This window comes from Carassius carassius, chromosome 9 (genome assembly GCF_963082965.1).
Source record: "Carassius carassius chromosome 9, fCarCar2.1, whole genome shotgun sequence".
In the NCBI taxonomy this organism is placed as follows: domain Eukaryota; kingdom Metazoa; phylum Chordata; class Actinopteri; order Cypriniformes; family Cyprinidae; genus Carassius; species Carassius carassius.
Genome location: NC_081763.1, coordinates 16,123,207 through 16,138,784, shown reverse-complemented (window position 1 = coordinate 16,138,784; position 15,578 = coordinate 16,123,207). Strand labels below are relative to the sequence as shown.

At 37.6% G+C, this 15,578-nt stretch overlaps 2 protein-coding genes across 6 annotated transcripts in view; one reads left to right on the top strand and one right to left on the bottom strand.

The window, feature by feature from the left end:
• The first annotated feature begins 223 nt into the window (after positions 1-223).
• On the top strand, positions 224-5,003 carry LOC132149079 (lipopolysaccharide-induced tumor necrosis factor-alpha factor homolog). Of its 2 annotated transcripts, none has more exons than XM_059558000.1 (5): positions 224-309; positions 2,038-2,107; positions 2,258-2,368; positions 4,321-4,489; positions 4,580-5,003. In XM_059558000.1, exons 2-5 carry the CDS (start codon positions 2,062-2,064, stop codon positions 4,692-4,694), a joined length of 441 nt encoding a protein of 146 aa, XP_059413983.1. In that variant the 5' UTR covers positions 224-309; positions 2,038-2,061; the 3' UTR covers positions 4,695-5,003. The 2 variants fall into 2 exon arrangements, with proteins under 2 accessions (XP_059413983.1, XP_059413984.1); XM_059558001.1 differs by having other exon boundaries at positions 244-309; positions 2,041-2,107.
• Positions 5,004-5,728: 725 nt separating this feature from the next.
• LOC132149078 (ubiquitin carboxyl-terminal hydrolase 7-like) overlaps positions 5,729-15,578 on the bottom strand; it is a 21,386-nt gene continuing 11,536 nt past the window's right edge. For all 4 annotated transcript variants that reach the window (XM_059557999.1, XM_059557996.1, XM_059557998.1 and 1 more), the window contains exons 15-31: positions 15,417-15,547; positions 15,060-15,194; positions 14,597-14,698; positions 14,379-14,484; positions 14,156-14,248; positions 13,978-14,045; positions 13,512-13,612; positions 13,268-13,421; positions 13,110-13,177; positions 12,914-13,022; positions 12,738-12,815; positions 12,548-12,648; positions 11,647-11,746; positions 11,358-11,477; positions 11,163-11,234; positions 7,284-7,374; positions 5,729-7,191 (exon numbers count right to left, since the gene is read on the bottom strand). In XM_059557999.1, coding sequence (XP_059413982.1) covers positions 7,085-7,191; positions 7,284-7,374; positions 11,163-11,234; positions 11,358-11,477; positions 11,647-11,746; positions 12,548-12,648; positions 12,738-12,815; positions 12,914-13,022; positions 13,110-13,177; positions 13,268-13,421; positions 13,512-13,612; positions 13,978-14,045; positions 14,156-14,248; positions 14,379-14,484; positions 14,597-14,698; positions 15,060-15,194; positions 15,417-15,547 — 1,736 coding nt within the window. In that variant the 3' untranslated portion in view covers positions 5,729-7,084. The remainder of the gene's footprint in view (positions 7,192-7,283; positions 7,375-11,162; positions 11,235-11,357; positions 11,478-11,646; positions 11,747-12,547; positions 12,649-12,737; positions 12,816-12,913; positions 13,023-13,109; positions 13,178-13,267; positions 13,422-13,511; positions 13,613-13,977; positions 14,046-14,155; positions 14,249-14,378; positions 14,485-14,596; positions 14,699-15,059; positions 15,195-15,416; positions 15,548-15,578) is intronic.

The window sequence follows — 15,578 nt, the reverse complement described above, 5'->3', positions numbered from 1 at the left end:
ACTCTTTAAGGTGTGAAAAGTGAAAACTAGACACCTTCTAGCACAGTACACTTCAGTCCAAACGCAGTATGTTTATATTCATATAAGCCGCCATTGACTGCTATCAGCAAAACTGGTTATTCAGAGACGTTTTCAATGACAGATGTGGTATGAATACAATCTTCTTCCTGTTTCTGTCACAACAGCATTCATAAAAGGTGACAGCATATTTTAATGTAGGTGGGTGGAGTAGTCGAGTGATTCTGAAAAGCTTGTAAACGCAATAGAAACTGGTTTCAGTCTAACCAAGCTACAGCCTCAACAAGACAGGTAAGAAAGCTCGCTGTACACAAAACTTTACTAACTAGACTGTCTGAAGTTTTGGAGCGCTTATGGATTTAGGTTAAAGTTAAGGATGTAAAAATGAGCTCCAAACAATTAAACAGTTTGGCACTGCTGTTTATATTACTTTCATGGTTTTAATCTTGAATTGTTTGTTGAATTTAATTAGAACTCTGAATGACAAATGTTCAGGAACTGCTGATTAAGATGATTTATTATGATTTAAAGGCTGATTTGTTTCCAATCAGAGCTAATTTTCTTGAGCAATTTATTAAATTAAATATTATTTACTTTTATTAATTTAGCAGACACTTTTATCCAAAGTGATTTAGAAATGATGATTACAAATGGGGGGGGGGGGTCATCTTAAGGAGGCAATAACAGGAGAAGTGCTAATAATACTGTTAAAAAAATATCTTCTGGAATAGTACAAGACAGAACAGAGAGGGATTTAAGAAACAGATGAAGCTTAAAATAAGACTTAACATTTTTTTTTAATAAATGTAAATTACAAATTTTGAGGCCTTGTTTTGATTTGACTGTTAAGCTTTGTTATGCTGAACAGCAGGAGCTAAAATGCGTCATTTAAGAAAAGAAGACAGCGCAGTGAATGCATTGATCAAAGCCGAGCAATGAATGGTGCTTTTTGACTTTGTGTAATTTTGCTTTAGTAGGCTGACGTATTTTACATTTCCAGGTCACCTCCTGTTGATCCACACCTAAAAATAATCAAAATAACTTTACACTAACATATGAAATATACATTTGGTTGAAATATTCTGTTCTGGTGTTGATCTGATATATTTGCTTAGAGAGGTAAACGAGTGTACTCCAAAAATCTTGTCTAGGAGTGAAAACGAGCTCATTTAAGAGAAATAACAAATGACAAACAAATGTTTGTCAATAACAAATGTCCCTGTCGCTCAGTGGTAGAGCATTGTGTTAGCAGCACAAAAGGTTGTGGGTTCAGTTCCAAGGGAGAACACATACTGGTAAAAAAAAATTTGTGGCTTGAATGCACTGTAAGTTGCTTTGGATAAAAGTGTCTGCATAAATTAAATGACAAAAGCTGTTTAATGTCCTAATTCCTAACACAGTTGCTGGAGCTTGTGTGTGTTTGGTCTATACTACATAAAATATCATATTGTTGTATAAATTTTCAGTTTAACCAGCTCCTATCTTCCATGAGCATTAGGGTCTAATAATCAAGTATTAGTAGCGCAGCCAGACATGCGGCAGAGCAACATTCCACTTCTGTCTTTGGGTGGACATCTATATCAATCAGGGCTTGTAACACTATCACCTTTTTGTTAACTAAGGTGTTTACCATTACAAATAATCATAGAAATAAATGCCATATGACTGTGTTTTATTCAAAACAAAGTCTTTTATGCAAAACAAGTCTGAGCTCCAGGAAGTTGGCAGCTACACATATATTGATGATTACTGAGCCGGAAAAAGAGAAAACGAGTGTTCCGTTTATTTCATTGAGAAAGTGAGGGCTGACAAGGCATTGCCCTTTGAAGGTGTTCTGCCCATTTCAGCATCTTTACTGAGAATTTTCTTATGTTTTTACTTACCAGTAACAGATAATTCAAGTAACCAGTGCAAAATCACATTTGTAAACAATATGCTGCACAGAAGTCATTTAAGCACTTTTAGCATATGAAAATATATTGTAAAACATCACATATTAAGACTTTTATTTTGTCCCAGCAGTTTACACCCAGCAAAGACAGAATGAGTGCTGACGGAACTGGAGACCCACCTCCGTATGTCATACCAAGTAAGTCAATTATCATTGTTCATTTTCAATGGCTCATAATAATGGAAAAACAATCAAGCCAGTGTGTGAGTGACGTAAATCTGGAATTCTGAAATAGTTATATTTCAGAAATATAAATGTTCTCTGTATCTTTTTGCTTGGCATCAACAGTAGAGGGTGCCAAGGGCTCCAACGTCAAGGTCTACCATGTGCACACTCCATTCAGCCCACAAAGCTCGACTATCGACGATTCTCGAACCCAGATGCAATCAGCCAGACCTGGTGAGCCTGTTACCTGTCATTTATCTTTGGAAAACTATCAGTTGTAAAGACCACGCGGAAAGAATTGCCCATGTTTTGCTTGAGAATGTCAGGATTGTACTGTACACGATATCGGTCGATTATATTGCTTTTATGCAACATTTAAATAAAACTAAAGTGTGCAGGGTTTATGGAAGCCTGTTTCTTTCATGGACTAAAATAATAATAGAATCTCAAGTTTATAACACTATTCAGACTTTATTTCTCACAGTTCTGAGTTTATCTTGTACGTTGATGTCTACCCCCCCCCCTGCAATTCTACCCCCCCCCCCCTCCCAGAAATCTGAGTTTAAATCTCATAATTCAAATTTTTTCTAACTTAATTCTGAGTTTGTATCTCGCAGTTTTGACTTCCCCCCTCCTCAGAATTCTTGGTTTCAATCGCTTTAAATGGGCGCCTAATCTCGCGAAAGGAAGGATCTGTCTGATAGCAACCCATTCTTTCATAATTACTTCTTGGAGTTTGTCAGAATTAGTGGGTTTTTGTTTGTCCACCCGCCTCTTGAGGATTGACCACAAGTTCTCAATGGGATTAAGATCTGGGGAGTTTCCAGGCCATGGACCCAAAATTTCAACATTCTGGTCCCCGAGCCACTTAGTTATCACTTTTGCCTTATGGCACGGTGCTCCATCATGCTGGAAAATGCATTGCTCTTCACCACTTCACCACCACTCTTCAACCAACTGTTGTTGGAAGAAGTTGCTGTTGGAGGGTGTTTTGGTAACATTCTTTATTCATGGCTGTGTTTTTGGGCAGAACTGTGAGTGAGCCCACTCCCTTGGATGAGAAGCAACCCCACACATGAATGGTGTCAGGATGCTTTACTGTTGGCATGACACAGGACTGATGGTAGCGCTCACCTTTTCTTCTCCGGACAAGCCTTTTTCCAGATGCCCCAAACAATCGGAAAGGGGCTTCATCGGAGAATATGACTTTGCCCCAGTCCTCAGCAGTCCATTCACTATACTTTCTGCAGAAGATCAATCTGTCCCTGATGTTTTTTTTTGGAGAGAAGTGGCTTCTTTGCTGCCCTTCTTGACACCAGGCCATCTTCCAAAAGTCTTGGCCTCACTGTGCGTGCAGATGCGCTCACACCTGCCTGCTGCCATTCCTGAGCAAGCTCTGCACTGGTGGCACTCCGATCCCGCAGCTGAATCCTCTTTAGGATACGATCCTGGCGCTTGCTGGACTTTCTTGAGTGCCCTGAAGCCTTCTTTACAAGAATTGAACTTCTTTCCTTGAAGTTCTTGATGATCCTATAAATTGTTGATTTAGGTGCAATCTTAATAGCCACAATATCCTTGCCTGTGAAGCCATTTTTATGCAATGCAATGATGGCTGCACGCGTTTCTTTGCAGGTCACCGTGGTTAACAATGGAAGAACAATGATTTCAAGCATCACCCTCCTTTTAACATGTAAAGTCATTCTAACCCAATCAGCCTGACATAATGATCTCCAGCCTTGTGCTCGTCAACATTTTCACCTTAACAAGACGATTACTGAAATGATCTCAGCAGGTCCTTTAATGACAGCAATGAATGCAGTGGAAAGGTTTTTTTAGTTTTAAGTTCATTTTCATGGCAAAGAAGGACTATTCAATTCATCTGATCACTCTTCATAACATTCTGGAGTATATGCAAATTGCTATTATAAAAACTTAAGCAGCAACTTTTCCAATTTCCAATATTTATGTAATTCTCAAAACTTGGCCACGACTGTACAAGACATTAGGCTACTTGTGAAACTTTGTGCCAATCAAAGCTTCCTGTCTACAACGACCCTCTAGTGATGTAGTTACTAAATACGCTAGATGACACACTATTGGATGAAAACTTGTATAATGGTATACAAAAATCAGAGATTAAAAACAAAACGAAAAAACACCTACTAAAACACGTTCTTCTCCTGTAGTTCAGTCAACGGAAGCCAAAAACAAATTTGTCAGCTACGAATCATATGAGCTGGGTCGCAATCCAGGAATGGCCACCTGCACAAGCTGCCAACAGCAGGTCTTAACCAATGTCACCTACAAAGTGGGAGTTTACGCCTGGTTGATGTGCTTACTCTTCATCCTGTGCGGGTAAGAGTCCATTTGAATTTGCAGCTAAAAAAAAAAAAAAATCAAATCTTGTGCGCATTGTGAAAGCCAAACCGTCTGCCTCTTTTCCAGGTTTGTTTTGTGCTGCTGTCTGATTCCATTCTTCATGAAGTTTTTCAAAGACGTCTATCACACATGCCCTAAATGCAATAAGATCCTGCACATTGAAAAGAAGCGATGTTGCTAACCCTTCCCCAACTTTTAACACCACTCATGGATTTGTGTGGCACCTTACACGATATGAAGGACTGGAGGATACTTTTGGGCCAACACTGATGTCATCGAATACAAACTTGCTTGTATAAACTAAAGCTTCGCAATCTTTGTCTTTATTATTACATTATATTACATATACAAATACTCTTAAATGAACATGAATACTCATTGTTTTGATTGTATATCTATAAAGGACTCAGGGTTAAAGCTTCAGAGTGTTGAGGAGTTTCTGGAACCAAAGATTAGATTTTTATATCACGATGTAAATATCAGTGATTCTGGCATTAACTGGTTTCACGAAGAACCTTTAACATACATGGAAACTTTCCAGTTGGACAAAGGGAAAAATATTGTTTAGATTATTAAAATTAGAAAACGAAAGTGTTAAAAGGAAAAGTTTTTTGGGGAACCAAAATCGGTTTTTCCACGGCATGGTCGTGCATTTAGAAATGTTATTTTTTAAAAACAAGGTGTAGAAAACCTGGATATACGAAGTGTCTTCATTTGAAAGTATGATCTCTAGAACTTAAGTCATTTCTTTTTTAAAATAAACGATAGACATTTTTGTAGTTATGTCAATACCTAATAAATTTTATTGGGAAAAACCTATAAAAAAATATATATCCTGGGAAAAAGTCATGGGGTCTTTGAATATTGCTGTGGGCACTGGGAGGCTTTGGAGTCTAAAGGTTGAGAACACTTAACTTAGGACTATCAAGATCTTTTAATTAAAATAATGGAAATCATACTTTCAAAACTCACTTTTTTAATTACCACATTGCCAAAACGGACTTACTGATTAGCATTTTTTCACTTCTGTAAGAAGTCTGCATTTTTTGAATAATGTCAAAAATGTCATAATGTGCATCTAAATTGAACCGTTATAATAAAACTGAAATGTGTCTGTGCAATACCTTAATGAGAACTCTGCATGCTGTTTTTACACACTGAAATCTTCACATTACAAGACAGTGTCTAATCACAATTCTTCAAGGGCCATGGTGGTAGCTTTTATAGAAAATTTTATTCAACATACATTTTCCAGCAAAAAGGCAATATACAGGAAGAGTTTTCATACACTGCTGCTACACAGAGGAATTAGACTGGAGAGAAGGAAAAAAATCAAACAAAGATAGATGTGATCTGCAGGTCTTCTTTGTACTGCACTTAAACGAGACAAACTGTTGCAATTAGTTAAGGGAAAAAAAACCCAAATGAAACCGTCTGGATCCAAAATAAAACTACACACAATGAATATGAACATCTGAATTGATCTGTACCAAACAAATCAGTGTTTTTAAAGTTTACATGTTCATTCTTTAAATATACATTTTGAATTGTTTTTACAAAGCCAACTATGCACTAGGGAGCGTTCCTTCTGTGCTTAAAGAAAAAAAAAAAAAAAAAAAACAATGGTATTGGTTCTTTAATGCTGGTTTCTCTAAATCACAAACCAGTCTTCTATACGTCTGCAACCTCGTGCCAACAAACAGTACAACAAACCTGGAGCTGTCAGCAGGCGACCCCTCCCTTACCATCAGAATAAACCCACAGCCAGTGACAGAGGAGCTAACAAACGGGGAAAACAAACCTTTATGGGGAGAGAAAAAGAAAAAAACCCAAAGGGATATGCAAATCAAACTCCAACCAAAGATTACATTTAACAAAGCTGAGAAATGTAAAACCTTGGCTATTAAGTGCCAACGTGCAAGATGAAGAACAGACGATTTATTTCATTTGTATTTATTTTAAACTGATGCTGTGGCTCTTTACTTTATTACACAGGATTTCCAGAGAAGACGAACTGAATTTCTCCAACCAAACGAAGTGAGAAAGAAGAATCGTGTAAACATGGAAATTGACTAGTTGCGCTAAGGGACCAGAAAATAGACAACCATGTCAGGGCAACTAGCAAAAGCCTCAGCCATTTGCAGTGATTTTTTTTTTTTGTTGAAGGATGAAGGAATCCTTTAATTCTTCTGTAAAATGACAAACTCCTCCATCGCTTCCACCTCACAATGCAGCAGCTATCTTGCCATAACACATTTTTTTTTTAAAAACCCAACTTAAAAAGAAAAACAAAAAAAAACAACAACAACAAAATAAAAATCAAAACAAAAGTCTAGGACATACCATTCCCCTTGTTAAAATCCAATTCATTCTTCCAGACCAATAGGCAGTCAATAGTTAGAGAAGCCAAATCGAACAGCCTCAAAAAGGAAAACAGGAGCATCAGCAGTCACTCCATTCGCTGAAGACTTCATACATGGTGCTTGTGTACCCAGACAGCAGGTGTTAAAAGTGGTGCACACAAGAGGTTTGGTTAAAGTCTTTAGTATGGTCGGTTAGAGCGGGGACTTGTCAGTTGTGAATCTTGATCGCTTTTTCCAGATACGTGTAGCGACCTCTCTTTGGAGCTTTGTTGAAGTGGTCGAGCCCTAACCATGGCCTCGGGTGGGACATGTTCCCTGAGAAAAGGACCGAACATAGTAAAGTTGGCACATACATAAACGTAGTGTCTACGGATTGAGATGTAAGAGGTCAGAAGATCGTAACATACCTGGCTGTGGCTCAAAGTCTTTCAGATTCACCTCGTAGTCTTCCTCGTTGATATACTGGTGCCGGCCCATCATCACTATTGCAAACTTGAACTAAAAGTAAATGAAGTATGGGTTTAAACTTGTTTTCATGTCAACTGTTATAAGTTGACGGAGTATAAGTACAAAAAAAAAAATAAAAAACAACTTTTTTTTATTACAGGTGCATCTCAATTTGAATATCATGGAAAAGTTCTTTATTTTTTGTAATTTAATTCAAAAATTTAATTACTTGACTGACTTGAGATACAGAATGTTTTTATTTTCCTAAGCTGCAAGTCGTAATCATCAGAATAAAAAAAAAATATATATATATTTCTTGAAATATTTCAGTTTGTGTGCAATGAATCTAGAACATAAGAATAGAGTCCTGCACGGGTTCGGGGGAACACGGGTGACCCGCAAATTGGGCTGAAACGGGTGAAAAATATCCAACTGTGTCGGATACGGGTCGGACACAAGGGAAACACTGGTTCAAAACAGTCACGTGCAAACGTAAAAATAGGCCTACATTCCACTTTAAAATAAATCACAATCGTGCGAAAGGCTGCATGAGTCATTAGTTAACAGACGTAAAAGATCAGCCAGCAGTTTTTTTTTTTCTTCGTTGTTTTTGTTTTCCGTTTATATATATATATATATATATAGAATCTGAATTAAAATGTGTTTGATTTAAGCCTATTCCAAAATTTGTGTCATAAAATTATATCGTGCATTCAGCTCAACTAACGCGATCGTTATAAAGGTGTTTAAACAACAATACACTTCCACTTGCATGTATTTGACAATCGGAATATTAGATATTTCATTCCATAGCTAACACATTTGTGAATATGGGCCTAATCTAGGCTATCCAGGGTTGTTGTTTTTTTAAATTGCATCTGAAAATGACTGTGCAGCTCATTCACATGTGCGCTCTGGCGCAGATCCTCCTCTTGCGATGCTCAGCTGTGAACGATTTAAAATTGGGGTGTTCGACTTGAAGCACAACCTCAGACGGTGGTATGATTCGCTCTTTTGTTGTTCTGTTTTCTTTCAGGATCAAAAATACAACAAATGAAAGCGTTTATCTGTATTTCCGACTGATGAGAACTATGCATATATTCATAAATCAGTCAATTTTGTATTTATTATGAGATATTTTATTCTAATATGATCAGTGAATCAAGCACTGATGGATCAAAGAGCACGTATTTCGACATTTGCAGTAAAAACGTGAAATATAAATTCTCAGAAAATGCATTTAATACCAATATATTTTTTAGTAATTCTGTCAATTCCACTAAGGTTATTACATTGTCTGCTATATATTTGCTTCTTATTAATTAAATACGGGCAAATGATTGATAAAACATTGATCAAAATTAAGATAAAATGTATAAAAAACTAATATCTTTTAAAAAGAGTTTTCCATAAATAACTTCTATATGACCTGGCAATAAAATGCGAAAAAAGGGTGTCTAATGTGATTGGCTTAACTGATTTGATTTGGGGTGCGGGTCGGGTGTCGGTTCTATTTTAAGCGGGTCGGGTGCGGATTTTAATTAGTGCTGCTGTCGGAAAACGGGTCGGATGCGGTTTTAAGCACTGCGGGTACGGGCGGGTGTGGATTTACAAAATCGGACCCGTGTAGCTCTCTGCGTAAGAACATTTGCTTATTGAATTAAATAAAAAAAAAAAAAAACCTTTTCCATGACATTTTTTGAGGTGCACCTGTACATTAAAACAGCATGGAAAGTATGCTTTGATAATTCAGGTGCTAAACAGTGAAAAAAACTGTACTATTTCCATGAAGTCATTTTACTCAATATAAAATACAATATTTTTGTCAAGTAATTTTAACATGCATTTATGGATATAAACAAGTTCTGTAACGAACAACTTTAAAAAGTTTAAATCATGCGAGCATATCCTATGCAACAACAAAAAAAAACCTACATAACTCAATCTTTTTTTTTTAATTTTTTTACCATTGTTAAAGGGTTAGTTTGTCCAATTTGCAAAATTATGTCATTAATAACTCACCCTCATGTCGTTCCAAACCCGTAAGACATCCGTTTATTTTTGGAACACAGTTTAAGATATTTTAGATTTAGTCCGAGAGCTCTCAGTCCCTCCATTGAAGCTGTGTGTACGGTCTACTGTCCATGTCCAGAAAGGTAAGAAAAACATCATCAAAGTAGTCCATGTGACATCAGAGGGTCAGTTAGAATTTTTTGAAGCATCGAAAATACATTTTGGTCCAAAACTAGCAAAAAATATGACTTTATTCAGCATTGTCTTCTCTTCCGTGTCTGTTGTCAGAGTTCAAAACAAAGCAGTTTGTCATATCCAGTTCGCAAATGAATCATTCGATGTAACCGGATCTTTTTGAAACAGTTCACCAAATCGAACTGAATCGTTTTAAACTGTTCACGTCTCCAATACGCATTAATCCACAAATGACTTAAGCTGTTAACTTTTTTAATGTGGCTGACACTCCCTCGGAGTTCAAACAAACCAATATCCCGGAGTAATTCATTTACTCAAACAGTACACTAACTGAACTGCTGTGAAGAGAGAACTGAAGTTGAACACCGAGCCGAGCCAGATAATGACTCGTTCACGAGTCAAGAACCATTTCTGTCAGACCCGTCCGATTCGAGAACCGAGGAGCTGATGATTCTGCGCATGTGTGATTCAGCGAAGCAGACTGACACACAGAGCGTCTGAACCGAACCGATTCTTTTGGTGATTGATTCGACGCCATTACGTCGAGCGCAAAAGAACCAGTGAACTGTTTTCTTCAAACGGTTTATTGAATCGAACTGTCAGAAAGAACTACTGGTGATCCGAAAACCGATGCAACCGGTTCTTGACTCGAGAACGAGTCAGTCTATTGTTCAACATCTGACTCGGCGTTCATCTTCAGTTCTCTCTTCACAGCAGTTCAGTTAGTGTACTGTTTGAGTAAATGAATTACTCCGGGATATTGGTTTGTTTGAACTAAGAGGGAGTGTCCGCCACATTAAAAAAAGTTAACAGCTTAAGTCATTTGTGGATTAATGCGTATTGGAGACGCGAACAGTTTAAAACTATTCAGTTCGATTTGGTGAACTGGTTCAAAAAGATCCGGTTACATCGAATGATTCATTCGTGAACCGGATATGACAAACTGCTTTGTTTTGAAATGTCTTACAACAGACACGAAAGAGAAGACAATGCTGAATAAAGTCATAGTTTTTGCTAGTTTTGGACCAAAATGTATTTTCGATGCTTCAAAATATTCTAACTGACCCTCTGATGTCACATGGACTACTTTGATGATGTTTTTCTTACCTTTCTGGACATGGACAGTATACCGTACAACCGCTTCAATGAAGGGACTAAGAGCTCTCAGACTAAATCTAAAATATCTTAAACTGTGTTCCAAAAATAAACGGATGTCTTACGGGTTTGGAACAACATGAGGGTGAGTTATTAATGACATAATTTTGCAAATTGGGCGAACTAACCCTTTAAGATCAATATTTTAGGTCCACCATCAAGTGACAATAATATTTGAATTATGCACTTGCTGAGCACGAAATAGTTAAACCATATCAAGTCTCAAGGATATTACTTAATTCATTCTTTTGTTTTAAGTCCAAGGTAGTATTATGATTGATGCTTTCCCATCAGTTTATAAAGACAATGCAAATTCAATAAAATTCAATAGCCTTGCAGGAAAACATACTAAAATACAACATAGCAATAGTGACCAAAGAAATGCTTTTAAGGGTTAATGTGCAAAATATTTCCAGGTTGGCCAATTCACTGACACAACGTGATTACATCTGACTCATTTGTAAAGCTTCTCTTACCTTCTCAAACTCCTTCTCCTGAATGTCAAGCATGCTCTGAATTCTCTTCATCACTTCTCTGAAGGGTTCCCCCTGCCACAATAAATGCATGCATTAAAACGGACATGACATCCAAACCGAACAAATGACAGCCATCCACCTACACGGCAAACAAGTGACAGCTGCCCGCCTACACAATGCTCTCAGCTAACACACCTGACGGATCTTGAGCAAAAAGGGAATTCCGAATGTCCCAAAGACTTCCTTGTGGAAATGTGCAACTGGAATCAGCATTTCATTCTCCTTGTCCAGGTCCACTTGGTCAGGAGGGATTTCCTGCCACAAAAGAGATCAAACTTGTTTTAAGGGGAACAGCATCCACAAGTAAAAGTGGCAAGTCCGATGCCAAATCATTTTAAGAGTTTTTACTAGGGAACAGATCCTTTGTTGTGGACATCAGCGAATGATGCGCTTTGAGGGTTGGCGTGTATCAGCTCTACCTTACCTCTATTCTGAACGTTCGACTGGCTGCTGGAGATAAACATTCTAGCAATTCATCTTCCTGGTGAACCCCAATAATTTTGTAGCTGACAATTTCTAAAAGCCTACAGAGAGGGCAAAAAAGACACCGTTAATAATAGCAGTGACCAGTGAAAGGGGTTAGAAAAATGGTCAGAGCAACTCGTAATAGATCGCAGCAGAGTCATTGAGTTATTAATGCATGATTGGCTGATATATCAGTGGTTTTCTCCAGAATCGACAAGTCTGTTATCTTTTCTCATCCAACAAGTCATAAAAACAATACATTTTAAAAGCATTGTCACATGAACCCCATGTTTGTGAGAACTTTTAGACATGTCAGTTTAACTATAAGGAATGTTACAATATCACAATGCCTGTGCTTTATAGTAAAGTAAGTGCTTTGTGTAGAGCCATGTACATGTGCAGTTTGGGGTCAGTTAAAGTGTTTTTAAATTGAGCAAAATATTCAACCGTCTATTCAAAGAACAGCACCACAACAATGTTTCTTGAGCACCAAATCAGCATATTAAACTGATTTCTGAAGGATGTGATAAGTGAAGACTTCCCATCACAAAAAAAAAAAAATTAAATTATATTTCACAATAGTTTTATGTATTTTTGACTAAATAAAAACAGCCTTGTTGAGACTTTTAAACTAGTAACGTATTACTAGAAAACCATAACACTAACCAGGCTTTTAAATTATTTAAACCTCACAAAATAAATGGAACATGGATTAAAAAAAACCCACCACTAAACACCAAAGTTTTACTGCACTCAAGTACCTTAAACACCTCTCAAAGCAGACGCTGAAGAACAATATAGACTTGGCATATGGAAATGCCTGATTAATGAAAAGTGCACTGAATTGAGAACAGACAGACCTCAGCTTCTCTGAGCCTTTGTCGGAGAGTTCAACTGCCTTTTTACATTCCTCCAGAAGGTCCCGAACACAGCCATGCTTGTCGGGGTATAGTGTGATCTCCTAATGTGAGGGAGAGAAAATACTCCCAGTGATAAGTGTGCAGAACATTATGGAAACATACATTATGCAAGTGAGTAGGAATTTCTTACCTCCTCTCGAAAAATATTGTTGAGCCAAATGGCTTTGAAACTCCTCCTGTTCTCAAAGTCTGTAATCTTCATCTTGAGCTGTGGGGAGGCAAAACCATGAATAAATCAGATGCCCGGAACGTGACGGCTTGGAAGATCTCATATTCCCTTAGAGTAAGATAAGAGCTCTCCTTTACCTGCTGGTAGTAGAGTTTCTTTGGCTGCCGGGGCTTGAAAAACTGCAGCAGGTCTCTGAGAGTGCCTTCATAGTTGTGCCTTAGTGGGTTGCCAGGGCCGTCTCTGTACCTGAGAAGAAGAAGAAGAAAAATGTAAGTTTATGGATAAAAACATAGGGGAAAGACGTCACACCAAACTGAAAATTAAAAGACGTACCCCTGTGACTTGAAGAACTGCAGGAGCATAGGGTCAGTGTTTAACCTCTGCGCAACAGTCTTTGCCACCTGAAAATAAATGAATTATGATGAGATGATTTTCCAGAGGTTTCTGGCAGTAGATCAGCATTCTCATCTACTTTTTAAAAAAAACCTGACCTGGAAGTAGTTCATTCGGTTTGACAGTGTCACAACAAAGCCTGGGTCATTGTGAATGGTCTTGTCACAGAAGATGACATCCACACGGTGGTACAGGTCTCTGAAGTAGTCTTTTGCAGTAGGCAGCTCACTGGTTTCATTTTCAGGATCATCCCTAGTGGCCATTCATCAAAAGAACAATCAATATCACGGCCCCGTTAAGCGGTGAAAAATTAATTTAGAAATTAAGACAACGAATACTTACTTCTGGAACACAATTATGTCTCCATCCATCAGCTCATCCAGAGCCTTGTCCAGGGAGACATCGTAGTCTTGTATTCGCTCTGTTAAATTCGGTTTAACTTCCTGTAACACAGAATGCACCATGTTTTAGCGATATATTCCTAATATCAAGCTCATGGCACACATTTACATTAAGAATGCATGTAATAAACCAAGACACAACAGCTTGAGGTCTCTTATGCATACCAAGGCCACGTTTATTTGACCATAAACAGTAATATTGTGAAATAAAAATCAAACTACATTGACTAGGATGACTAAATTGACTTAACTAATTTTTTTAATCTAGCATTACAGGAGTCCTTTAACTGTTTTAAACCACAACAATTACTACAGGCATATAATGCATCTCTAATAACCACTTTCTGTACAAGACTACAAATGAATAAATGCATGATTAGGAATACAGTGTAAACCAACAGTCTTACCTCATAGAGGATAAGGCTAGTTCCCTGCTGAAACCCTGCTCTTTCACACATAACGGGCAGCAAGCCTCCTGTTTGGGTCAAGGTTAGAACTGATTAAGAATCAGAAAGGACTGACTATCATTTAATTAAGAACTGTTTAATGAGAACAACCCTATTATACATAGCTTTGATTACTCACGTATTTTACAGGATATAGGTGTGTAGATATGTCCACAATAATTTAAGCTTCTGGTTTTTGGATCATACATCTTCAAGAACAACATAACATCATCTGAAAATGAAAACCGGGTTAAAAGTATGATGCTATCAGAACTGGAAAGGTTTTGTAGGCCATTTTACCCTTCAGTAAGAATAAACAAAACATAAAATGGTTCTGAATATATGTACATGTCGAAACTCACGGTCTTTGTCAAACTTGGGTAACGTTGCACCGCTGGCGGCCATTTCTGGATCTACGGTTTCCAGAAATATTGTCCATGGGTTCTCGTTATCGCTCAAGTCGATCATCTGTTTGTGACATTGAAATGAACAGCTTTATTCTTCCATACAGAGCAACATAAGAAACAAGAATGACTTCAAAAAAACATAAGTGTTTAAAAACATGAGCGCACAGACTTACAGACTTGTTGCAATCTGCTTCATAATCCAACATAGCCGGCCGTTTAGTTCCGTTGCTTCTGGCCTGCATTGGCCACAGTCTCATCTGGTCCTGTGGGAAACCCTGGAGGAAAAGCAGTGCATTGAGACCATCTTCATGGACAGATCAGAAAACAAATGCAACTAATCTGATATTAAATAAATGTAAATACCAACAAATGACAATTTACAAGCAACCTAAAAAACTAGAACACGTTCCAAATATTTAATTTTATTTTATATATATATATATATATATGTAGTTTTTTTTGTAATGTTTAATGTATGTTTCAGTGTTTAGCTAGCAGGTAAGGTAGCAGAGTTCACTGACAATTTGCTGAAATCTATAGTTGCTTTTTCAAGTATTAATGGCTGATATTTTGGCAAGGCATTTTTTATTGGGAATGAATAGATTTATAAATAAATTGTGCCAAGTGGAGTCTCACCATGGTCTGTGAGAGGTTCTGAACAAACTCAGCCAGTGTGGAGCTCTTCAGAACTTTGAACACTGTGTATTTGACTTTTTCTTCATCATACATGTCGTTGCCCTGATGCCCGCAGAACTGGTCTTCTGTCACCATCTACAAGAACAAAGAGTTAGTATTTGTTAAACAGAAACACAAAGTAGCATAGAATTATTTAACAACGCCCACTCTAAAGATCTAAACTGAAAAGTCTACGCAAACAAGACCTAAAGTGACCCATTTTATCTGCCACACCAAGTGGACCAAAACATCTTCCATTTAGAAGGACATTTGAATATTTAAGAGTGACTGATTTAATCGGGCATTATGACACCTTACCTGTACTTGCATGTAAAGGTGTGCTTCCTGCCTCTCCTTTCTCTTCTGAGCTTCCACCCTCTTCTCCTCCTGCAGCCTCTCCACCAGCTGCTGAGGAATATCCATGTCTGTGACCGGCTGCAAGACCTCACCTGGACATGACAACAGCACTTATGAGCACAG